Source organism: Chiloscyllium plagiosum, unplaced genomic scaffold (genome assembly GCF_037043375.1).
Source record: "Chiloscyllium plagiosum isolate Xiang-an unplaced genomic scaffold, Cpla_swu_hap1 HiC_scaffold_8, whole genome shotgun sequence".
NCBI classification, from domain to species: domain Eukaryota; kingdom Metazoa; phylum Chordata; class Chondrichthyes; order Orectolobiformes; family Hemiscylliidae; genus Chiloscyllium; species Chiloscyllium plagiosum.
This window is the reverse complement of record NW_028270146.1, coordinates 6,540,174-6,564,627: the sequence shown is the minus strand read 5'-3', so window position 1 is coordinate 6,564,627 and position 24,454 is coordinate 6,540,174. Positions and strand designations below refer to the sequence as shown.

Here is a 24,454-nt window from a genome sequence, read left to right as displayed (position 1 = left end):
TTTCTCTATTTTTTGTGGTTAATGTTTCATCTTTCGAAACTACTGCTTCTTTAATGCAACCACAGGATGATGGGATCACTGGCCAGGCCAGCGATCGCTAATTACCCAGGGGGCAGTTAAGAGTCACCCACATTGCTGTGGGTCTGGAGTAACATGTCGGCCAGACCAGGTAGGGTTGGCAGTTTCCTTCTCTCAAGCACATTAGTGACCATGATGGGTTTTTCCAACAATCGACAATGTTTTGTGGTCATCATTAGACTCTTAATTCCAGAATCTTTTTTTGTTGAGTTCAAAGTCCATCGTCTGGTGTGGCAGGATTTGAACACCTGGATCCTGGCTTAAGGGAAGGAGACTGCCATCCTTACCTGGTCTGGCCTACATGTGACTCCAGACCCACAGCCAATGTGGGTTGGCTCTTAGCTGCTGTCTGAAATGGGCCTAGTAAAGTCATTCAATGGTCAATTTGGGACAGAACAAATGTGTAAAAATAAATGTAAACATGTTTCTTTGAGTCTGTTGTAAACATAGTACAGTACAGGCCCTTCGGCCCTCGATGTTGTGCCAGCCTTTTATACTACTCTAAGATCAGACTAACCCACATACCCTTCATTGTACTATCATCCATGTGCCTATCCAAGAGTCACTTAAATGTCCCTAATGTCTCTGACTCTACTCCCACCGCTGGCAGTGCATTCCACACACCCACCACTCTCTGTGTAAAGAACCTACCCTGACATCTCCCCAAAACCTTCCTCCAATTACTTAAAAATTATGCCCCCTTGTGATAGACATTTCCACCCTGAGAAAATGTCTCTGGCTATCCACTCTATCTCTGCCTCTCAATATCTTGTACACCTCTATCAAGTCACCTCCCATCCTTCTTCACTCCAATGAGAAAAGCCCTAGCTTCCTCAACCTCTCTAGGATCCTGGATTAACAGTCCTTAGGCCATTGCTAAGGAGATTCCCATGTTCCCTGATACCACCATGTAAATGAGAGTCGATGGTGATGCATTGGGAATGTTAGTGGGTTAGGAATCCAGCTATTCCTAGGGTGATGTTCTGGGGTCAAGGGGCTGAATACTTATGTGGCAGACTGAAATTTGAATTCAATAAAGATCTTGGTTAAGAAGCTTGAATAACAATGATTACTGTTGATTGTTGTAAAATCCCACCTGGATCCTGGCTTAAGGGAAGGAGACTGCTATCCTTACCTGGTCTGGCCTACATGTAACTCCAGACCCACAACCAATGTGGGTTGGCTCTTAACTGCTGTCTGAAATGGGCCTAGTAAAGTCATTCAATGGTCAATTTGGGACAGAACAAATGTGTAAAAATAAATGTAAACATGTTTCTTTGAGTCTGTTGTAAAAACTGGGAATGAGAGAAAGGAAGTTTTAGTCGGTGTGGGTTGGGTGAGTAATTATTGCTGACCTGTCTCAAAATCTGTGTTCTGGGACTCTCAGGAAAAGGAGATCATCTCCAGAGCTGGGGACCTGAGAAACTGATCAGTTATAGTCAGCTCATTGACCTCAGTTAGACCTAAATGAAGGTCAAGTCTGTTATGTATCTAATTAGAAAAGTTACCGTGGATCCCATGTCGTAGAGTCATAGAGATGTACTGCATGGAAACAGACCCTTCGGTCCAACCCGTCCATGTCGACCAGATATCCCAACCCAATCTAGTCCCACCTACCAGCACCCGGCCCACATCCCTCCAAACCCTTCCTATTCATATACCCATCCAAATGCCTCTTAAATGTTGCAATTCTACCAGCCTCCACCACTTCCTCTGGCAGCTCATTCCATACACGTACCACACTCTGCATGAAAAAATTGCCCCTTAGGTCTCTTTTATATCTTTCCCCTCTCACCCTAAACCTATGCCCTCTAGTTCTGGACTCCCCGATCCCAGGGAAAAGACTTTGCCTGTTTACCCTATCCATGCCCCTCATAATTTTGTAAACCTCTATAAGGTCACCCCTCAGCCTCCGATGCTCCAGAGAAAACAGCCCCAGCCTATTCAACCTCTCCTCATAGCTCAAATCCTCCAACCCTGGCAACATCCTTGTAAATCTTTTCTGAGCCCTTTCAAGTTTCACAAAACCTTTCTGATAGGAACGAGACCAGAATTGCATGCAATATTCCAACAGTGGCCTAACCAATGTCTTGTACAGCTGCAACCTGGCCTCCCAACTCCTGTACTCAATACTCTGACCAATAAAGGAACGCATTATTAATTAGTCTATCGTGTGGAATCTTGTTGAAGCCTAGCTGGGGTGGCATGGTGTCTCAGTGGTTAGCACTGCTACCTCACAGCGCCAGGGACCCGGGTTTCATTTCAGCCTCGGGCAACTGTCCGTGTGGACTTTACACATTCTCCCCGTGTCTACGTGGGTTTCCCCTGGGTGCTCCGGTTTCCTCCCACAGTCATAAGATGTGCAGGTCATGTAAATTGGCCATGGGTAATTGCCCATAGTGTTCAGGGATGTGTAGTTTAGGTGCATTAGTCAGGGGTAAAATGTAGGGGAATAGGTCTGGATGGGTTACCCTTTGGTGGATCAGGGTGGTCTTGTTGGGCCGAACGGCCTGTTTCCATCTAAAGTCCATGTTGACAATGTATACCGTTCTGTCTTCATCTATCCCTTGGTCACCTCTTCAAAAACCTCAGTCAAATTTATGAGGCATGATTTAAAGTGCACAAAGCCATGCTAATTATCCCAAAGAATAAAGGATAAGTCATTCAGGCCTGAGGGATAAGGAAGAATGTATTCACTCAGAGAGTTGTGAACCTGTGGAATTCTCTCCCACAGGAAGCTGTTGGGTCCAGTTCATTAGATATTTCCAAGAAGGAGCTGGACGTGGCCCTTAGGACTAAAGGGATCAAAGTGGACGGGGAGAAAGCGGGAATGGGATACTGACATTGCATGATCAGCCAGGATCAAATTGAATGGTGGTGCAGGTTTGAAGGGACGAATGGTCTACTTCTGCTCCTATTTTCTATGTTTATCTATATTAACTACTCTTGCCTTTCCAAATGCATGTAGATTCAGTCTCTCAGAATCCCATCCAACAACTTCATCCATCACTGATGTCAGGCTCACCGGTCTGCAGTTCTTGGATGCTATTATTTTGTTATTCATGGATGAGGATTCCTAAATCTCTCTGATTTGTAGTTCCCCACTGTCATTCTCCACTTAAATAAGGCTCAGTTTCTCGATTCTTCCTGCTGGGGTGCATAACCTCACATTTGCCTGCATTGTATTCCATTGGCTAAGTTTTTGCCCACTCCCTTAACCTGCCAGCAGACTCTCTGTGTCACCCTCACTGCCCACCTTCCCAACTCTCTCTGAGTCAGCCACACACTTGACCACTCACTGGCAGTCTTTTCCTGAAGGCAGCTCTGAGGGCTGACTGATAGGAGTCTGTACGTTTATGAAACGGTTTGATCAGGGAGACAGACGCAGAATGTTTCTGCAAATGATTGGAACTTCAAAGTCGGAATGAAATGCAACAGGAGATTCGGGGTAATTTTTATCCAAGGTATGGGTAAAACAGTGGGATTTGTTACCACAGAACAGTGAACTACATTGATGTGTTCAAGAGGAAGCTAGACAAACACATTTGGGGGAAAAGGCAGATAAGGACACACAGTGATGGGGTAAGATGACACATTGACATGTACTTTGCTGTTGAATGACCTTTTTGTATGCTGTAAATAGTTTGAGGTGTTACCTTGTGCAAACCCACTGCTTCTGGTAGACTGTCAACTAACCTCACTGTTTATTAATCAGGACTCTCACTCAAACAGTCTATTATTTCTCAAATGCTACAGATGCTGGAAATCTAAAGGACAAACACAAACTGGTGCGACATTAACCCTTTGTTCTCTCTCTGTTTCTCTCTCCCTCCTCTGCTGCTGTCTGTTCTGATGCTCATTTCCAACATATTCCTCCATCGGTGTCCCTCTGTGTTGTTGCAGCTCACAAAGTTCCTGCGGGAGCTGGCAGCCCGAATGAACGTAGAGCAGGATGTGGCAGCAGGAGACTGGGAGAGCCAAAGCCAGCAGTTACTTGCCAGAGCTCGTCAGCTCATGCACCAACACAGTGAGGGCCAGCAGCTGCTGCACACGCTCCAGAGAAAGGTCAGTGACGATTACCGTACACAGCCCGACAGCTCACTGGAAACTGAAACTTCAGAAAGCATTCGATAAGTGGGAGAATACAAGCCACGGAAACTGCTGAAGATATTGACTTGTAACAACTGTCTTCCATTCCAGTGAGCATCAGATCTAAAATCAGAAATACTGTTCAGTCACCAATTTAGACAGACTTCCACGCTGTATCTAACCCCTGCTGTCCCTGTCCTGGGATGTTTGATGGGGACAGTGTAGAGGGACCTTTACTCTGTATCTAACCCCGTATTGTCCCTGTCCTGGGAGTGTTTGATGGGGACAGTGTAAAGAGAGCTGTACTCTGTATCTGACACTGTGCTGTCCCTGTCCTGGGAGTGTTTGATGGGGGCAATGTCGAGGGAGCTTTACTCTGTATCTAACCCCGTGCTGTCCCTGTCCTGGGAGTGTTTGATGGGGGCAATGTCGAGGGAGCTTTACTCTGTATCTAACTCTGTGCTGTCCCTGTCCTGGGAGTGTTTGATGGGGGACAGTGTAGAGGGAGCTTTACTCTGTATCTAACCCTGTGCTGAACCTGTCCTGGGAGTGTTTGATGGGGACAGAGTAGAGGGAGCTTTACTCTGTATCTAACCCCGTGCTGTCCCTGTCCTGGGAGTGTTTGATGGGGACAGTGTAGAGGGACCTTTACTCTGTATCTAACCCCGAGCTGTCCTTGTCCTGGGAGTGTTTGATGGGGACAGTGTAGAGGGAGCTTTACTCTGTACCTAACCCCGAGCTGTCCTTGTCCTGGGAGTGTTTGATGGGGACAGTGTAGAGGGCTCTTTACTCTGTATCTAACTCTGTGCTGTCCCTGTCCTGGGAGTGTTTGATGGGGACAGTGTAGAGGGAGCTTTACTCTGTATCTAACCCCGTGCTGTCCCTGTCCTGGGAGTGTTTGATGGGGACAGTGTAGAGGGACCTTTACTCTGTATCTCACCCCGTGCTGTCCCTGTCCTGGGAGTGTTTGACGGGGACAGAGTAGAGGGAGCTTTACTTTGTATCTAACTCTGTGCTGTCCCTGTCCTGGGAGTGTTTGATGGGGGACAGTGTAGAGGGAGCTTTACTCTGTATCTAACCCTGTGCTGTCCCTGTCCTGGGAGTGTTTGATGGGGACAGTGTAGATGGACATTTGCTCTGTATCTAACCCTGTGCAGTCCCTGTCCTGGGAGTGTTTGATGGGGACAGTGTAGAGGAAGCTTGACTCTGCATCTAACTCTGTGCTGTCCCTGTCCCTGGGAGAGTTTGATGGGGACAGAGTAAAGGGAGCTTTACTCTGTATCTAACCCCGTGCTGTCCCTGTCCCTGTGAGTATTTGATGGGGACAGTGTAGGGGGAGCTTTACTCTGTATCTAACCCTGTGCTGTCCCTGTCCTGGGAGTGTTTAATCGGGGACAGTGTAAAGGGAGCTTTACTCTGTGTCTAACCCCGGGCTGACCCTGTCCTGGGAGTCTTTGAGGGGGGACACTGTAGAGGGAGCTTTACTCTGTATCTAACCCTGTGCTGTCTCTGTCCTGGGAATGTTTGATGGGGACAGTGTGGAGGAAGCTTTACTCTGTATCTAACCCTGTGCTGTCGCTGTCCCTGGGAGTATTTGATGGGGGAGAGTGTAGAGGGACCTTTACCCTGTATCTAACCCCGTGCTGTCCCTGTCCTGGAAGTATTTGATGGGGACAGTGTAGAGGGAGCTTTACTCTGTATCTAACCCTGCGCTGTCCCTGTCTTGGGAGTGTTTGATGGGGGACAGTGTAGAGGGAGCTTTACTCTGTATCTAACCCCGTGTTGTCCCTGTCCTGGGAGTGTTTGATGGGGACAGTGTAGAGGGAGCTTTACTCTGTATCTCACCTTGTGCTGTCCCTGTCTTGGGAGTGTTTGATGGGGACAGAGTAGAGGGAGCTTTACTCTGTATCTAACCCGGTGCTGTCTCTGTCCTGGGAGTGTTTGATGGGGACAGTGTAGAGGGAGCTTTACTCTGTATCTCACCTTGTGCTGTCCCTGTCCTGGGAGTGTTTGATGGGGACAGAGTAAAGGGAGGTTTACTCTGTATCTTACTCTGTGCTGTCCCTGTCCTGGGAGTGTTTGATGGGGACAGTGTCGAGGGACCTTACTCTGTATCTGACCCAGTGCTGTCCCTGTCCTGGGAGTGTTTGATAGGTGACAGTGTAGAGGCAGCTTTACTCTGTATCTAACCCCATTCTGTCCCTGTCCTGGGAGTGTCTGATGGGGGCAGTGTAGAGGAGCTTTACTCTGTATCTAACCCCGTGCTGTCCCTGTCCTGTGAGTGTTTGATGGCGACAGTGTAGAGGAAGCTGTACTCTATATCTAACACCGTGCTGTCCCTGTACTGCGAGTGGTTGATGGGGACAGTGTAGAGGGACCTTTACTCTGTTTCTAACCCCGTGCTGTCCCTGTCATGGAAGTATTTGATGGGGACAGTGTAGAGGATGCTCTACTCTGTATCTAACCGCGTGCTGTCCCTGTCCTGGGAATGTTTGATGGGGACAGTGTGGAGGGAGCTTTACTCTGTATCTAACCCTGTGCTGACCTGTCCCTGGGAGTGTTTGATGGGGACAGTTTAGAGGGAGCTTTACTCTGAATCTAACCCCGTGTTGTCCCTGTCCTGGGAGTGTTGGTGGGGTCAGTGTAGATGGAGCTTTACTCTGTATCTAACCCCGTGTTGTCCCTGTCCTGGGCGTGTTTGATGGGGTCAGTATAGATGGAGCTTTACTCTGTATCTAACCCCATGCTGTCCCTGTCCGGGGAGTGTTTGATGGGGACAGTGTAGGGGGGGCTTTACTCTGTATCTAACCCGGTGCTGTCTCTGTCCTGGGAGTGTTTGATGGGGACAGTGTAGAGGGAGCTTTACTCTGTATCTAACCCGGTGCTGTCTCTGTCCTGGGAGTGTTTGATGGGGACAGTGTAGAGGGAGCTTTACTCTGTATCTAACCCCGTGCTGTCCCTGTCCGGGGAGTGTTTGATGGGGACAGAGTAGAGGGAGCTTTACTCTGTATCTAACCCCATGCTGTCCCTGTCCGGGGAGTGTTTGATGGGGACAGTGTAGAGGGAGCTTTACTCTGTATCTAACCCTGTGCTGTCCCTGTCCTGGGAGTGTTTGTTGGGGACAGTGTAGAGAGAGCTTTACTCTGTATCTAACCCTGAGCTGTCCCTGTCCTGGGAGTGTTTGATGGGGGCAGTGTAGAGGGAGCTTTACTCTGTATCTAACCCGGTGCTGTCCCTGTCCGGGGAGTGTTTGATGGGGGACAGTGTAGAGGGAGCTTTACTCTGTATCTAACCCCATGCTGTCCCTGTCCGGGGAGTGTTTGATGGGGACAGTGTAGGGGGGGCTTTACTCTGTATCTAACCCCGTGCTGTCCCTATCCTGGGAGTGTTTGATGGGGACAGTGTAGAGGGAGCTTTACTCTGTATCTAACCTGGTGCTGTTTCTGTCCTGGGAGTGTTTGATGGGGACAGTGTAGAGGGAGCTTTACTCTGTATCTCTCCTTGTGCTGTCCCTGTCCTGGGAGTGTTTGATGGGGACAGTGTAGAGGGACATTTACTCTGTATCTGACTCTGTGCTGTCCCTGTCCTGGGACTGTTTGATGGGGACAGTGTAGAGGAAGCTTTACTCTGTATCTAACCCCGTGCAGTCCCTGTCCTGGGAGTGTTTGATGGGGACAGTGTAGAGGGACCTTTACTCTGTATCTAACCCTGTGCTGTCCCTGTCCTGGGAGTGTTTGATGGGGATAGTTTAGAGGGACCTTTACTCAGTATCTAACCCCGTGCTGTCCCTGTCCTGGGAGTGTTTGATGGGGACAGAGTAGAGAGAGCTTTACTCTGTATCTAACCTCGTGCTGTCCCTGTCCTGGGAGTGTTTGATGGGGACAGTGTAAAGGGAGCTTTACTCTGTATCTAACCCTGCGCTTACCCTGTCCTGGGAGTGTTTGATGGTGACAGTGTAGAGGGAGCTTTACTCTGCACCTAACCCCGAGCTGTCCCTGTCCTGGGAGTGTTTGATGGGGACACTGTCGACGTAGCTTTACTCTGCATCGAACTCTGTGCTGTCCCTGTCCCTGGGAGTGTTTGATGGGGACAGAGTAAAGGGAGCTTTACTCTGTATCTAACCCCGTGCTGTCCCTGTCCCTGTGAGTGTTTGATGGAGACAGTGTAGAGGAAGCTTTACTCTGTATCTAACCCCGTGCAGTCCCTGTCCTGGGAGTGTTTGATGGGGGACAGTGTAGAGGCAGCTTCACTCTTTATCTAACTCTGTGCTGTCCCTGTCCTGGGAATGTTTGATGGGGACAGTGTAGAGGCAGCTTTACTCTGTACCTAACCCCGAGCTGTCCCTGTCCTGGGAGTGTTTGATGGGGACAGTGTCGAGGGACCTTTACTCTGTATCTAACCCCATGCTGTCCTTGTCCTGGGAGTGTTTGATGGGGACAGTGTAGAGGGAGCTTTACTCTGTATCTAACCCCGTGCTGTCCCTGTCCTGGGAGTGTTTGATGGGGACAGTGTCGAGGGACCTTTACTCTGTATCTGACCCAGTGCTGTCCCTGTCCTGGGAGTGTTTGATGGGGACAGTGTCGAGGGACCTTTACTCTGTATCTGACCCAGTGCTGTCCCTGTCCTGGGAGTGTTTGATAGGTGACAGTGTAGAGGTAGCTTTACTCTGTATCTAACCCGGTGCTGTCTCTGTCCTGGGAGTGTCTGATGGGGGCAGTGTAGAGGAGCTTTACTCTGTATCTAACCCCGTGCTGTCCCTGTCCTGGGAGTGTTTGATGGGGACAGAGTAGAGAGAGCTTTACTCTGTATCTAACCTCGTGCTGTCCCTGTCCTGGGAGTGTTTGATGGGGACAGTGTAAAGGGAGCTTTACTCTGTATCTAACCCTGCGCTTACCCTGTCCTGGGAGTGTTTGATGGTGACAGTGTAGAGGGAGCTTTACTCTGCACCTAACCCCGAGCTGTCCCTGTCCTGGGAGTGTTTGATGGGGACACTGTCGACGTAGCTTTACTCTGCATCGAACTCTGTGCTGTCCCTGTCCCTGGGAGTGTTTGATGGGGACAGAGTAACGGGAGCTTTACTCTGTATCTAACCCCGTGCTGTCCCTGTCCCTGTGAGTGTTTGATGGAGACAGTGTAGAGGAAGCTTTACTCTGTATCTAACCCCGTGCAGTCCCTGTCCTGGGAGTGTTTGAGGGGGGAAACTATAGAGGGACCTTTACTCTGTATCTAACTCTGTGCTGTCCCTGTCCTGTGAGTGTTTGATGGCGACAGTGTAGAGGAAGCTGTACTCTGTATCTAACTCTGTGCTGTCCCTGTACTGCGAGTGGTTGATGGGGACAGTGTAGAGGGACCTTTACTCTGCTTCTAACCCCGTGCTGTCCCTGTCCTGGAAGTATTTGATGGGGACAGTGTAGAGGATGCTCTACTCTGTATCTAACCCCGTGCTGTCCCTGTCCTGGGAATGTTTGATGGGGACAGTGTGGAGGGAGCTTTACTCTGTATCTAACCCTGTGCTGACCTGTCCCTGGGAGTGTTTGATGGGGACAGTTTAGAGGGAGCTTTACTCTGAATCTAACCCCGTGTTGTCCCTGTCCTGGGAGTGTTTGATGGGGTCAGTGTAGATGGAGCTTTACTCTGTATCTAACCCTGTGCTGTCCCTGTCCTGGGAGTGTTTGATGGGGACAGTGTAGAGGGAGCTTTACACTGTATCTAACCCCATGCTGTCCCTGTCCTGGGAGTGTTTGATGGGGACAGTGTAGAGAGAGCTTTACTCTGTGTCTAACCCGGTGCTGTCTCTGTCCTGGGAGTGTTTGATGGGGACAGTGTAGAGGGAGCTTTACTCTGTATCTCACCTTGTGCTGTCCCTGTCCTGGGAGTGTTTGATGGGGACAGTGTAGAGGGACCTTTACTCTGTATCTAACCCCGTGTTGTCCCTGTCCTGGGAGTGTTTGATGGGGACAGAGTAAAGGGAGCTATACTCTGTATCTGACTCTGTGCTGTCCCTGTCCTGGGACTGTTTGATGGGGACAATGTAGAGGGACCTTTACTCTGTATCTAACCCCGTGCTGTCCCTGTCCTGGGAGTGTTTGATGGGGACAGAGTAGAGAGACCTTTACTCTGTATCTAACCTCGTGCTGTCCCTGTCCTGGGAGTGTTTGATGGGGACAGTGTAAAGGGAGCTTTACTCTGTATCTAACCCTGCGCTTACCCTGTCCTGGGAGTGTTTGATGGTGACAGTGTAGAGGGACCTTTACTCTGCACCTAACCCCGAGCTGTCCCTGTCCTGGGAGTGTTTGATGGGGACACTGTAGAGGGAGCTTTACTCTGCATCGAACTCTGTGCTGTCCCTGTCCCTGGGAGTGTTTGATGGGGACAGAGTAAAGGGAGCTTTACTCTGTATCTAACTCTGTGCTGTCCCTGTCCTGGGAGTGTTTGATGGGTGACAGTGTAGAGGGAGCTTCACTCTGTATCTAACCTCGTGCTGTCCCTGTCCTGGGAGTGTTTGATGGGGACAGTGTAGAGGGAACTTTACTCTGTATCTCCCCCTGTGCTGTCCCTGTCCTGGGAGTGTTTGATGGGGACAGTGTAGAGATAGCTTTACTCTGTATCTAACCCTGTGCTGTCCCTGTCCTGGGAGTGTTTGATGAGGAGAGTGTAGAGGTTGCTTTACTCTGCATCTAACCCCGTGCTGTCCCTGACCTGGGAGTGTTTGATGGGGACAGTGTAGAGGGAGCTTTACTCTGCATCTAACTCTGTGCTGTCCCTGTCCCTGGGAGTGTTTGATGGGGACAGAGTAAAGGGAGCTTTACTCTGTATCTAACCCCGTGCTGTCCCTGTCCCTGTGAGTGTTTGATGGAGACAGTGTAGAGGAAGCTTTACTCTGTATCTAACCCCGTGCAGTCCCTGTCCTGGGAGTGTTTGATGGGGACAGTGTAGAGGGAACTTTACTCTGTATCTGACCCTGTGCTGTCCCTGTCCTGGGAGTGTTTGATGGGGACAGTGTAGAGAGATCTTTACTCTGTATCTAACCCCGTGCTGTCCCTGTCCTGGGAGTGTTTGATGGGGGCAATGTCGAGGGAGCTTTACTCTGTATCTAACTCTGTGCTGTCCCTGTCCTGGGAGTGTTTGATGGGTGACAGTGTAGAGGGAGCTTCACTCTGTATCTAACCTCGTGCTGTCCCTGTCCTGGGAATGTTTGATGGGGTCAGTGTAGAGGGAGCTTTACTATGTATCTAACTCTGTGCTGTCCTGTCCTGGGAGTGTTTGATGGCGACAGTGTATAGGATGCTTTACTCTGTATCTAACACCGTGCTGTCCCTGTCCTGGGAGTGTTTGATGGGGGACAGTGTAGCGGGAGCTTTACTCTGTATCTAACTCTGCGCTGTCCCTGTCCTGGGAGTGTTTGATGGGGGACAGTGTAGAGGGAGCTTTACTCTGTATCTAACCCCGTGTTGTCCCTGTCCTGGGAGTGTTTGATGGGGACAGTGTAGAGGGAGCTTTACTCTGTATCTCACCTTGTGCTGTCCCTGTCTTGGGAGTGTTTGATGGGGACAGAGTAGAGGGAGCTTTACTCTGTATCTAACCCGGTGCTGTCTCTGTCCTGGGAGTGTTTGATGGGAACAGTGTAGAGGGAGCTTTACTCTGTATCTCACCTTGTGCTGTCCCTGTCCTGGGAGTGTTTGATGGGGACAGTGTAGAGGGACCTTTACTCTGTATCTAACCCCGTGTTGTCCCTGTCCTGGGAGTGTTTGATGGGTGACAGTGTAGAGGGACCTTTACTCTGTATCTGACTCTGTGCTGTCCCTGTCCCTGGGAGTGTTTGATGGGGGACAGTGTAGAGGCAGCTTTACTCTGTACCTAACCCCGAGCTGTCCTTGTACTGGGAGTGTTTGATGGGGGACAGTGTAGAGGGAGCTTTACTCTGCATCTAACCCTGTGCTGTCCCTGTCCTGGGAGTGTTTGATGGTGACAGTGTAGAGGGACCTTTACTCTGTATCGAACCCTGTGCTGATCCTGTCCTGGGAGTGTTTGACGGGGACAGAGTAAAGGGAGCTTTTCTCTGTATCTGACTCTGTGCTGTCCCTGTCCTGGGAGTGTTTGATGGGGACCGTGAAGAGAGAGCTTTACTCTGTATCTAACCCCGTGCTGTCCCTGTCCTGGGAGTGTTTGATGGGGACAGTGTAGAGGGACCTTTACTCTGTATCTCACCCCGTGTTGTCCCTGTCCTGGGAGTGTTTGACGGGGACAGAGTAGATGAAGCTTAACTCTGTATCTAACCCTGTGCTGTCCCTGTCCTGGGAGTGTTTGATGGGGACAGTGTGGAGGGAGCTTTACTCTGTATCTAACCCCGTGCTGTCCCTGTCCTGGGGGTGTTGATGGGGACAGTGTAGAGGGACCTTTACTCTGTATCATACTCTGTGCTGTCCCTGTACCTGGGAGTGTTTGAGGGGGACAGTGTAGTGGGAGCTTTACTCTGTATCTAACCCTGTGCTGTCCCTGACCTGGGAGTATTTGACGGGGACAGAGTAGAGGGAGATTTACTCTGTATCTGACCTCGTGCTGTCCCTGTCCTGGGAGTGTTTGATGGGGACAGTGTAGAGGGAGCTTTACTCTGCATCTAACTCTGTGCTGTCCCTGTCCCTGGGAGTGTTTGATGGGGACAGAGTAAAGGGAGCTTTACTCTGTATCTAACCCCGTGCTGTCCCTGTCCCTGGGAGTGTTTGATGGAGACAGTGTAGAGGGACCTTTACTCTGTATCTGACCCTGTGCTGTCCCTGTCCTGGGAGTGTTTGATGGGTGACAGTGTAGAGGGAGCTTTACTCTGTATCTAACCCCATTCTGTCCCTGTCCTGGGAGTGTTTGATGGAGGCAATGTCGAGGGAGCTTTACTCTGTATCTAACTCTGTGCTGTCCCTGTCCTGGGAGTGTTTGATGGGGGCAATGTCGAGGGAGCTTTACTCTGTATCTAACTCTGTGCTGTCCCTGTCCTGGGAGTGTTTGATGGGTGACAGTGTAGAGGAAGCTTCAGTCTGTATCTAACCTTGTGCTGTCCCTGTCCTGGGAGTGTTTGCTGGGGTCAGTGTAGAGGGAGCTTTACTCTATATCTCACCCCGTGTTGTCCCTGTCCTGGGAGTGTTTGACGAGGACAGAGTAGAGAGAGCTTTACTCTGTATCTAACTCTGTGCTGTCCCTGTCCTGGGAGTGTTTGATGGGGTCAGTGTAGATGGAGCTTTACTCTGTATCTAACCCCGTGCTGTCCCTGTCCTGGGAATGTTTGATGGGGTCAGTGTAGATGGAGCTTTACTATGTATCTAACTCTGTGCTGTCCCTGTCCTGGGAGTGTTTGATGGGGACAGTGTAGAGGAAGCTTTACTCTGTATCTAACCCAATGCTGTCCTGTCCGGGGAGTGTTTGATGGGGACAGTGTAGGGGGAGCTTTACTCTGTATCTAACCCTGTGCTGTCCCTGTCCTGGGAATGTTTGATGGGGACAGTGTGGAGGAAGCTTTACTCTGTATCTAACCCAATGCTGTCCTGTCCGGGGAGTGTTTGATGGGGACAGTGTAGGGGGAGCTTTACTCTGTATCTAACCCTGTGCTGTCCCTGTCCTTGGAGTGTTTGATGGGGACAGAGTAGAGGGAGCTTTACTCTGTATCTAACCCTGTGCTGTCCCTGTCCTGGGAGCGTTTGATGGGGACAATGTAGAGGGAGCTTTACTCTGTATCTAACCCCGTGCTGTCCCTGTCCTGGGAGTGTTTAATGGGGACAGAGTAGAGGGAGCTTTACTCTGTATCTAACCCTGTGCTGTCCCTGTCCTGGGAGTGTTTAATGGGGGACAGTGTAGAGTGAGCTTTACTCTGTATCTAACCCCGTGCTGTCCCTGTCCTGGGAGTGTTTGCTGGGGTCAGTGTAGAGGGAGCTTTTCTCTGTATCTAACTCTGTGCTGTCCCTGTCCTGGGAGTGTTTGAGGGGGACAGTGTAGAGAGAGCTTTACTCTGTATCTGACCTCGTGCTGTCCCTGTCCTGGGAGTGTTTGATGGGGGACAGTGTAGAGGGAGCTTTACTCTGCATCTAACTCTGTGCTCTCCCTGTCGCTGGGAGTGTTTGATTGGGACAGAGTAAAGGGAGCTTTACTCTGTATCTAACCCTGTGCTGTCCCTGTCCTGGGAGTGTTTGATGGTAACAGTGTAGAGGGACCTTTACTCTGTATCGAACCCTGTGCTGATCCTGTCCTGGGAGTGTTTGACGGGGACAGAGTAAAGGGAGCTTTTCTCTGTATCTGACTCTGTGCTGTCCCTGTCCTGGGAGTGTTTGATGGGGACCGTGAAGAGAGAGCTTTACTCTGTATCTAACCCCGTGCTGTCCCTGTCCTGGGAGTGTTTGATGGGGACAGTGTAGAGGGACCTTTACTCTGTATCTCACCCCATGTTGTCCATGTCCTGGGAGTGTTTGACGGGGACAGAGTAGATGAAGCTTAACTCTGTATCTAACCCTGTGCTGTCCCTGTCCTGGGAGTGTTTGATGGGGACAGTGTAGAGGGAGCTTTACTCTGTATCTAACCCCGTGCTGTCCCTGTCCTGGGAGTGTTTGATGGGGACAGTGTAGAGGGAGCTTTACTCTGTATCATACTCTGTGCTGTCCCTGTACCTGGGAGTGTTTGAGGGGGACAGTGTAGAGGGAGCTTTACTCTGTATCTAACCATGTGCTGTCCCTGACCTGGGAGTATTTGACGGGGACAGAGTAGAGGGAGATTTACTCTGTATCTGACCTCGTGCTGTCCCTGTCCTGGGAGTGTTTGATGGGGACAGTGTAGAGGGAGCTTTACTCTGCATCTAACTCTGTGCTGTCCCTGTCCTTGGGAGTGTTTGATGGGGACAGAGTAAAGGGAGCTTTACTCTGTATCTAACCCCGTGCTGTCCCTGTCCCTGGGAGTGTTTGATGGAGACAGTGTAGAGGGACCTTTACTCTGTATCTGACCCTGTGCTGTCCCTGTCCTGGGAGTGTTTGATGGGTGACAGTGTAGAGGGAGCTTTACTCTGTATCTAACCCCATTCTGTCCCTGTCCTGGGAGTGTTTGATGGAGGCAATGTCGAGGGAGCTTTACTCTGTATCTAACTCTGTGCTGTCCCTGTCCTGGGAGTGTTTGATGGGTGACAGTGTAGAGGAAGCTTCAGTCTGTATCTAACCTCGTGCTGTCCCTGTCCTGGGAGTGTTTGCTGGGGTCAGTGTAGAGGGAGCTTTACTCTATATCTCACCCCGTGTTGTCCCTGTCCTGGGAGTGTTTGACGAGGACAGAGTAGAGAGAGCTTTACTCTGTATCTAACCCCGTGCTGTCCCTGTCCTGGGAATGTTTGATGGGGTCAGTGTAGATGGAGCTTTACTATGTATCTAACTCTGTGCTGTCCCTGTCCTGGGAGTGTTTGATGGGGACAGTGTAGAGGGAGCTTTACTCTGTATCTAACCCAATGCTGTCCTGTCCGGGGAGTGTTTGATGGGGACAGTGTAGGGGGAGCTTTACTCTGTATCTAACCCTGTGCTGTCCCTGTCCTGGGAATGTTTGATGGGGACAGTGTGGAGGAAGCTTTACTCTGTATCTAACCCAATGCTGTCCTGTCCGGGGAGTGTTTGATGGGGACAGTGTAGGGGGAGCTTTACTCTGTATCTAACCCTGTGCTGTCCCTGTCCTTGGAGCGTTTGATGGGGACAGAGTAGAGGGAGCTTTACTCTGTATCTAACCCAATGCTGTCCCTGTCCTGGGAGCGTTTGATGGGGACAATGTAGAGGGAGCTTTACTCTGTATCTAACCCCGTGCTGTCCCTGTCCTGGGAGTGTTTAATGGGGACAGTGTAGAGGGAGCTTTACTCTGTATCTAACCCTGTGCTGTCCCTGTCCTGGGAGTGTTTAATGGGGGACAGTGTAGATAGAGCTTTACTCTGTATCTAACTCTGTGCTGTCCCTGTCCTGGGAGTGTTTGCTGGGGTCAGTGTAGAGGGAGCTTTTCTCTGTATCTAACCCTGTGCTGTCCCTGTCCTGGGAGTGTTTAATGGGGGACAGTGTAGATAGAGCTTTACTCTGTATCTAACTCTGTGCTGTCCCTGTCCTGGGAGTGTTTGATGGGGACAGTGTAGAGGGAGCTTTACTCTGTATCTAACCCTGTGCTGATCCTGTCCTGGGAGTGTTTGACGGGGACAGAGTAAAGGGAGCTTTTCTCTGTATCTGACTCTGTGCTGTCCCTGTCCTGGGAGTGTTTGATGGGGACCGTGAAGAGAGAGCTTTACTCTGTATCTAACCCCGTGCTGTCCCTGTCCTGGGAGTGTTTGATGGGGACAGTGTAGAGGGACCTTTACTCTGTATCTCACCCCGTGTTGTCCCTGTCCTGGGAGTGTTTGACGGGGACAGAGTAGATGAAGCTTAACTCTGTATCTAACCCTGTGCTGTCCCTGTCCTGGGAGTGTTTGATGGGGACAGTGTGGAGGGAGCTTTACTCTGTATCTAACCCCGTGCTGTCCCTGTCCTGGGAGTGTTTGATGGGGACAGTGTAGAGGGAGCTTTACTCTGTATCATACTCTGTGCTGTCCCTGTACCTGGGAGTGTTCGAGGGGGACAGTGTAGAGGGAGCTTTACTCTGTATCTAACCATGTGCTGTCCCTGACCTGGGAGTATTTGACGGGGACAGAGTAGAGGGAGATTTACTCTGTATCTGACCTCGTGCTGTCCCTGTCCTGGGAGTGTTTGATGGGGACAGTGTAGAGGGAGCTTTACTCTGCATCTAACTCTGTGCTGTCCCTGTCCTTGGGAGTGTTTGATGGGGACAGAGTAAAGGGAGCTTTACTCTGTATCTAACCCCGTGCTGTCCCTGTCCCTGGGAGTGTTTGATGGAGACAGTGTAGAGGGACCTTTACTCTGTATCTGACCCTGTGCTGTCCCTGTCCTGGGAGTGTTTGATGGGTGACAGTGTAGAGGGAGCTTTACTCTGTATCTAACCCCATTCTGTCCCTGTCCTGGGAGTGTTTGATGGAGGCAATGTCGAGGGAGCTTTACTCTGTATCTAACTCTGTGCTGTCCCTGTCCTGGGAGTGTTTGATGGGTGACAGTGTAGAGGAAGCTTCAGTCTGTATCTAACCTCGTGCTGTCCCTGTCCTGGGAGTGTTTGCTGGGGTCAGTGTAGAGGGAGCTTTACTCTATATCTCACCCCGTGTTGTCCCTGTCCTGGGAGTGTTTGACGAGGACAGAGTAGAGAGAGCTTTACTCTGTATCTAACTCTGTGCTGTCCCTGTCCTGGGAGTGTTTGATGGGGTCAGTGTAGATGGAGCTTTACTCTGTATCTAACCCCGTGCTGTCCCTGTCCTGGGAATGTTTGATGGGGTCAGTGTAGATGGAGCTTTACTATGTATCTAACTCTGTGCTGTCCCTGTCCTGGGAGTGTTTGATGGGGACAGTGTAGAGGGAGCTTTACTCTGTATCTAACCCAATGCTGTCCTGTCCGGGGAGTGTTTGATGGGGACAGTGTAGGGGGAGCTTTACTCTGTATCTAACCCTGTGCTGTCCCTGTCCTGGGAATGTTTGATGGGGACAGTGTGGAGGAAGCTTTACTCTGTATCTAACCCAATGCTGTCCTGTCCGGGGAGTGTTTGATGGGGACAGTGTAGGGGGAGCTTTACTCTGTATCTAACCCTGTGCTGTCCCTGTCCTTGGAGCGTTTGATGGGGACAGAGTAGAGGGAGCTTTACTCTGTATCTAACCCTGTGCTGTCCCTGTCCTGGGAGCGTTTGATGGGGACAATGTAGAGGGAGCTTTACTCTGTATCTAACCCCGTGCTGTCCCTGTCCTGGGAGTGTTTAATGGGGACAGTGTAGAGGGAGCTTTACTCTGTATCTAACCCTGTGCTGTCCCTGTCCTGGGAGTGTTTAATGGGGGACAGTGTAGATAGAGCTTTACTCTGTATCTAACTCTGTGCTGTCCCTGTCCTGGGAGTGTTTGCTGGGGTCAGTGTAGAGGGAGCTTTTCTCTGTATCTAACCCTGTGCTGTCCCTGTCCTGGGAGTGTTTAATGGGGGACAGTGTAGATAGAGCTTTACTCTGTATCTAACTCTGTGCTGTCCCTGTCCTGGGAGTGTTTGATGGGGACAGTGTAGAGGGAGCTTTACTCTGTATCTAACCCTGTGCTGATCCTGTCCTGGGAGTGTTTGACGGGGACAGAGTAAAGGGAGCTTTTCTCTGTATCTGACTCTGTGCTGTCCCTGTCCTGGGAGTGTTTGATGGGGACCGTGAAGAGAGAGCTTTACTCTGTATCTAACCCCGTGCTGTCCCTGTCCTGGGAGTGTTTGATGGGGACAGTGTAGAGGGACCTTTACTCTGTATCTCACCCCGTGTTGTCCCTGTCCTGGGAGTGTTTGACGGGGACAGAGTAGATGAAGCTTAACTCTGTATCTAACCCTGTGCTGTCCCTGTCCTGGGAGTGTTTGATGGGGACAGTGTGGAGGGAGCTTTACTCTGTATCTAACCCCGTGCTGTCCCTGTCCTGGGAGTGTTTGATGGGGACAGTGTAGAGGGAGCTTTACTCTGTATCATACTCTGTGCTGTCCCTGTCCTGGGAGTGTTTGAGGGGGACAGTGTAGAGGGAGCTTTACTCTGTATCTAACCCTGTGCTGTCCCTGACCTGGGAGTATTTGACGGGGACAGAGTAGAGGGAGATTTACTCTGTATCTGACCTCGTGCTGTCCCTGTCCTGGGAGTGTTTGATGGGGACAGTGTAGAGGGAGCTTTACTCTGCATCTAACTCTGTGCTGTCCCTGTCCCTGGGAGTGTTTGATGGGGACAGAGTAAAGGGAGCTTTACTCTGTATCTAACCCCGTGCTGTCCCTGTCCCTGGGAGTGTTTGATGGAGACAGTGTAGAGGGACCTTTACTCTGTATCTGACCCTGTGCTGTCCCTGTCCTGGGAGTGTTTGATGGGTGACAGTGTAGAGGGAGCTTTACTCTGTATCTAACCCCATTCTGTCCCTGTCCTGGGAGTGTTTGATGGAGGCAATGTCGAGGGAGCTTTACTCTGTATCTAACTCTGTGCTGTCCCTGTCCTGGGAGTGTTTGATGGGGGCAATGTCGAGGGAGCTTTACTCTGTATCTAACTCTGTGCTGTCCCTGTCCTGGGAGTGTTTGATGGGGACAGTGTAGAGGAAGCTTCAGCCTGTATCTAACCTCGTGCTGTCCCTGTCCTGGGAGTGTTTGATGGGGACAGTGTAGAGGGAGCTTTACTCTGTATCTAACCCAATGCTGTCCTGTCCGGGGAGTGTTTGATGGGGACAGTGTAGGGGGAGCTTTACTCTGTATCTAACCCTGTGCTGTCCCTGTCCTGGGAGCGTTTGATGGGGACAATGTAGAGGGAGCTTTCCTCTGTATCTAACCCCGTGCTGTCCCTGTCCTGGGAGTGTTTAATGGGGACAGAGTAGAGGGAGCTTTACTCTGTATCTAACCCTGTGCTGTCCCTGTCCTGGGAGTGTTTAATGGGGGACAGTGTAGAGTGAGCTTTACTCTGTATCTAACCCCGTGCTGTCCCTGTCCTGGGAGTGTTTGCTGGGGTCAGTGTAGAGGGAGCTTTTCTCTGTATCTAACCCTGTGCTGTCCCTGTCCTGGGAGTGTTTAATGGGGGACAGTGTAGATAGAGCTTTACTCTGTATCTAACTCTGTGCTGTCCATGTCCTGGGAGTGTTTGAGGGGGACAGTGTAGAGAGAGCTTTACTCTGTATCTGACCTCGTGCTGTCCCTGTCCTGGGAGTGTTTGATGGGGGACAGTGTAGAGGGAGCTTTACTCTGCATCTAACTCTGTGCTCTCCCTGTCGCTGGGAGTGTTTGATTGGGACAGAGTAAAGGGAGCTTTACTCTGTATCTAACCCTGTGCTGTCCCTGTCCTGGGAGTGTTTGATGGTGACAGTGTAGAGGGACCTTTACTCTGTATCGAACCCTGTGCTGATCCTGTCCTGGGAGTGTTTGACGGGGACAGAGTAAAGGGAGCTTTTCTCTGTATCTGACTCTGTGCTGTCCCTGTCCTGGGAGTGTTTGATGGGGACAGTGTAGAGGGACCTTTACTCTGTATCTCACCCCATGTTGTCCATGTCCTGGGAGTGTTTGACGGGGACAGAGTAGATGAAGCTTAACTCTGTATCTAACCCTGTGCTGTCCCTGTCCTGGGAGTGTTTGATGGGGACAGTGTAGAGGGAGCTTTACTCTGTATCTAACCCCGTGCTGTCCCTGTCCTGGGAGTGTTTGATGGGGACAGTGTAGAGGGAGCTTTACTCTGTATCATACTCTGTGCTGTCCCTGTACCTGGGAGTGTTTGAGGGGGACAGTGTAGATGGAGCTTTACTCTGTATCTAACCCTGTGCTGTCCCTGACCTGGGAGTATTTGACGGGGACAGAGTAGAGGGAGATTTACTCTGTATCTGACCTCGTGCTGTCCCTGTCCTGGGAGTGTTTGATGGGGACAGTGTAGAGGGAGCTTTACTCTGCATCTAACTCTGTGCTGTCCCTGTCCTTGGGAGTGTTTGATGGGGACAGAGTAAAGGGAGCTTTACTCTGTATCTAACCCCGTGCTGTCCCTGTCCCTGGGAGTGTTTGATGGAGACAGTGTAGAGGGACCTTTACTCTGTATCTGACCCTGTGCTGTCCCTGTCCTGGGAGTGTTTGATGGGTGACAGTGTAGAGGGAGCTTTACTCTGTATCTAACCCCATTCTGTCCCTGTCCTGGGAGTGTTTGATGGAGGCAATGTCGAGGGAGCTTTACTCTGTATCTAACTCTGTGCTGTCCCTGTCCTGGGAGTGTTTGATGGGTGACAGTGTAGAGAAAGCTTCAGTCTGTGTCTAACCTCGTGCTGTCCCTGTCCTGGGAGTGTTTGCTGGGGTCAGTGTAGAGGGAGCTTTACTCTATATCTCACCCCGTGTTGTCCCTGTCCTGGGAGTGTTTGACGAGGACAGAGTAGAGAGAGCTTTACTCTGTATCTAACTCTGTGCTGTCCCTGTCCTGGGAGTGTTTGATGGGGTCAGTGTAGATGGAGCTTTACTCTGTATCTAACCCCGTGCTGTCCCTGTCCTGGGAATGTTTGATGGGGTCAGTGTAGATGGAGCTTTACTATGTATCTAACTCTGTGCTGTCCCTGTCCTGGGAGTGTTTGATGGGGACAGTGTAGAGGGAGCTTTACTCTGTATCTAACCCAATGCTGTCCTGTCCGGGGAGTGTTTGATGGGGACAGTGTAGGGGGAGCTTTACTCTGTATCTAACCCTGTGCTGTCCCTGTCCTGGGAATGTTTGATGGGGACAGTGTGGAGGAAGCTTTACTCTGTATCTAACCCAATGCTGTCCTGTCCGGGGAGTGTTTGATGGGGACAGTGTAGGGGGAGCTTTACTCTGTATCTAACCCTGTGCTGTCCCTGTCCTTGGAGCGTTTGATGGGGACAGAGTAGAGGGAGCTTTACTCTGTATCTAACCCTGTGCTGTCCCTGTCCTGGGAGCGTTTGATGGGGACAATGTAGAGGGAGCTTTACTCTGTATCTAACCCCGTGCTGTCCCTGTCCTGGGAGTGTTTAATGGGGACAGTGTAGAGGGAGCTTTACTCTGTATCTAACCCTGTGCTGTCCCTGTCCTGGGAGTGTTTAATGGGGGACAGTGTAGATAGAGCTTTACTCTGTATCTAACTCTGTGCTGTCCCTGTCCTGGGAGTGTTTGCTGGGGTCAGTGTAGAGGGAGCTTTTCTCTGTATCTAACCCTGTGCTGTCCCTGTCCTGGGAGTGTTTAATGGGGGACAGTGTAGATAGAGCTTTACTCTGTATCTAACTCTGTGCTGTCCCTGTCCTGGGAGTGTTTGATGGGGACAGTGTAGAGGGAGCTTTACTCTGTATCTAACCCTGTGCTGATCCTGTCCTGGGAGTGTTTGACGGGGACAGAGTAAAGGGAGCTTTTCTCTGTATCTGACTCTGTGCTGTCCCTGTCCTGGGAGTGTTTGATGGGGACCGTGAAGAGAGAGCTTTACTCTGTATCTAACCCCGTGCTGTCCCTGTCCTGGGAGTGTTTGATGGGGACAGTGTAGAGGGACCTTTACTCTGTATCTCACCCCGTGTTGTCCCTGTCCTGGGAGTGTTTGACGGGGACAGAGTAGATGAAGCTTAACTCTGTATCTAACCCTGTGCTGTCCCTGTCCTGGGAGTGTTTGATGGGGACAGTGTGGAGGGAGCTTTACTCTGTATCTAACCCCGTGCTGTCCCTGTCCTGGGAGTGTTTGATGGGGACAGTGTAGAGGGAGCTTTACTCTGTATCATACTCTGTGCTGTCCCTGTCCTGGGAGTGTTTGAGGGGGACAGTGTAGAGGGAGCTTTACTCTGTATCTAACCCTGTGCTGTCCCTGACCTGGGAGTATTTGACGGGGACAGAGTAGAGGGAGATTTACTCTGTATCTGACCTCGTGCTGTCCCTGTCCTGGGAGTGTTTGATGGGGACAGTGTAGAGGGAGCTTTACTCTGCATCTAACTCTGTGCTGTCCCTGTCCCTGGGAGTGTTTGATGGGGACAGAGTAAAGGGAGCTTTACTCTGTATCTAACCCCGTGCTGTCCCTGTCCCTGGGAGTGTTTGATGGAGACAGTGTAGAGGGACCTTTACTCTGTATCTGACCCTGTGCTGTCCCTGTCCTGGGAGTGTTTGATGGGTGACAGTGTAGAGGGAGCTTTACTCTGTATCTAACCCCATTCTGTCCCTGTCCTGGGAGTGTTTGATGGAGGCAATGTCGAGGGAGCTTTACTCTGTATCTAACTCTGTGCTGTCCCTGTCCTGGGAGTGTTTGATGGGGGCAATGTCGAGGGAGCTTTACTCTGTATCTAACTCTGTGCTGTCCCTGTCCTGGGAGTGTTTGATGGGTGACAGTGTAGAGGAAGCTTCAGTCTGTATCTAACCTCGTGCTGTCCCTGTCCTGGGAGTGTTTGATGGGGACAGTGTAGAGGAAGCTTTACTCTGTATCTAACCCAATGCTGTCCTGTCCGGGGAGTGTTTGATGGGGACAGTGTAGGGGGAGCTTTACTCTGTATCTAACCCCGTGCTGTCCCTGTCCTTGGAGTGTTTGATGGGGACAGAGTAGAGGGAGCTTTACTCTGTATCTAACCCTGTGCTGTCCCTGTCCTGGGAGCGTTTGATGGGGACAATGTAGAGGGAGCTTTACTCTGTATCTAACCCCGTGCTGTCCCTGTCCTGGGAGTGTTTAATGGGGACAGTGTAGAGGGAGCTTTACTCTGTATCTAACCCTGTGCTGTCCCTGTCCTGGGAGTGTTTAATGGGGACAGTGTAGAGTGAGCTTTACTCTGTATCTAACCCCGTGCTGTCCCTGTCCTGGGAGTGTTTGCTGGGGTCAGTGTAGAGTGAGCTTTACTCTGTATCTAACCCCGTGCTGTCCCTGTCCTGGGAGTGTTTGCTGGGGTCAGTGTAGAGGGAGCTTTTCTCTGTATCTAACTCTGTGCTGTCCCTGTCCTGGGAGTGTTTGAGGGGGACAGTGTAGAGAGAGCTTTACTCTGTATCTGACCTCGTGCTGTCCCTGTCCTGGGAGTGTTTGATGGGGGACAGTGTAGAGGGAGCTTTACTCTGCATCTAACTCTGTGCTCTCCCTGTCCCTGGGAGTGTTTGATGGGGACAGAGTAAAGGGAGCTTTACTCTGTATCTAACCCTGTGCTGTCCCTGTCCTGGGAGTGTTTGATGGGGGACAGTGTAGAGGGAGCTTTACTCTGCATCTAACTCTGTGCTCTCCCTGTCCCTGGGAGTGTTTGATGGGGACAGAGTAAAGGGAGCTTTACTCTGTATCTAACCCTGTGCTGTCCCTGTCCTGGGAGTGTTTGAGGGGGACAGTGTAGAGGGAGCTTTACTCTGTATCTGACCTCGTGCTGTCCCTGTCCTGGGAGTGTTTGATGGGGGACAGTGTAGAGGGAGCTTTACTCTGCATCTAACTCTGTGCTCTCCCTGTCCCTGGGAGTGTTTGATGGGGACAGAGTAAAGGGAGCTTTACTCTGTATCTAACCCTGTGCTGTCCCTGTCCTGGGAGTGTTTGATGGTGACAGTGTAAAGGGACCTTTACTCTGTATCGAACCCTGTGCTGATCCTGTCCTGGGAGTGTTTGACGGGGACAGAGTAAAGGGAGCTTTTCTCTGTATCTGACTCTGTGCTGTCCCTGTCCTGGGAGTGTTTGATGGGGACCGTGAAGAGAGAGCTTTACTCTGTATCTAACCCCGTGCTGTCCCTGTCCTGGGAGTGTTTGATGGGGAC

General features: G+C 50.8%; 1 protein-coding gene across 1 annotated transcript in view; it reads left to right on the top strand.

Annotated features, from left to right (window-relative positions):
* LOC148149334 (coiled-coil domain-containing protein 170-like) overlaps nucleotides 1–24,454 on the top strand; it is a 202,113-nt gene that overhangs the window by 77,652 nt on the left and 100,007 nt on the right. The window contains exon 9 of the mRNA XM_087989513.1: nucleotides 3,982–4,143. Coding sequence (XP_087845639.1) covers nucleotides 3,982–4,143 — 162 coding nt within the window. The remainder of the gene's footprint in view (nucleotides 1–3,981; nucleotides 4,144–24,454) is intronic.